Here is a 1,000-nt window from a genome sequence, read left to right on the forward strand (position 1 = left end):
GCTGTCCACAGCGTGTGTGTCCCCACCAGCACCTCAGCTCCCAGACCCCATCCCGGCTGCTTGCAGCCCTACAGCACCCATGTCTTTGAACCCCAGAAACCGGGGACCACCAGCGAGGCGACCCGAGGGAACCCCCTGCGCCTCATCGTGGCCTTGTCCTCAAGTGCCACCGCCTGGGGGGACCTCTTCTGGGATGACGGCGAAAGCCTGGACACTTTCGAGCGGGGCAGCTACTCCTACCTGGTGTTCAATGTCACGCAGGTGGGACACGATGGGGAGGGTAGGGGTGGGGGATCTCGTGGCACCTGGCCACCTTGAGCTCATGCCGTCCCCTCCTGCAGAACATCTTCACCTCCACCGTCCTCCACGCCAGCACTGAGGCCACCGAGGTCACTGTTGGCACACTGAGCATCTTTGGGGTGCGGGAGCCACCCAGCAAGGTCCTCCTGAACGGCCAGGAGAAGCCCTTCTCCTACCTGGACAACCAGGTACGGCCCCATCTTGGGGTGCCCTGTCATGGGGGTCCCCATCCTGGGGGTCTCCATCCCTCCTCCCCCAGCCCTTGTCACAGGGTTGGTGGCCAAGGAGGTGGCTGAGGACTTTGGAGCGGCCCTCCCGCCATGTCGGGGTTCAGGGGGAGTGGAGCTCAGCCAAGCTGGGTAGGGAGAAGGATACTCTGCATCCTCCCCACCGAGGCTGTACCCCAAAATGTCTCCTCTCCTCCCGCAGGTTCTCACCGTGAGTGACCTTGGCCTCAGCCTCAGCCAGGGCTTCTCCCTGCGGTGGCTGTGAGTGGGGGACCGCGGGGTCACCCCCACCTTGCCGAGACCACCCGTCCAGGAGATGCACAAGGCTCTGGCCCTTGAGGCTGGGATGCTGCCATGGAGGAAGCGGTGGGGACTGTCACCTGCTGCTGTGTGGCCCCCCTCCAGCACGGCTGGGGACGGGGGGTGCGGGGAAGGGGCTTGGCCACCGGGTGCCCCCCGTGTGGTCCCGGGTG

At 65.7% G+C, this 1,000-nt stretch overlaps 1 protein-coding gene across 1 annotated transcript in view; it reads left to right on the forward strand.

Moving 5' to 3' along the window:
* Positions 1 to 792, forward strand: part of GAA (glucosidase, alpha; acid) — a gene marked incomplete at its 5' end in the record, with an annotated part of 9,423 nt that extends 8,631 nt beyond the window's left edge. The window contains 3 exons of the mRNA XM_009582867.1: positions 97 to 261; positions 342 to 488; positions 730 to 792. Of these exons, the coding sequence (XP_009581162.1) occupies positions 97 to 261; positions 342 to 488; positions 730 to 792 (375 nt within the window). The remainder of the gene's footprint in view (positions 1 to 96; positions 262 to 341; positions 489 to 729) is intronic.
* Positions 793 to 1,000: the final 208 nt, after the last annotated feature.

This window comes from Fulmarus glacialis, unplaced genomic scaffold, assembly GCF_000690835.1.
Source record: "Fulmarus glacialis isolate BGI_N327 unplaced genomic scaffold, ASM69083v1 scaffold21938, whole genome shotgun sequence".
Lineage (NCBI taxonomy): Eukaryota > Metazoa > Chordata > Aves > Procellariiformes > Procellariidae > Fulmarus > Fulmarus glacialis.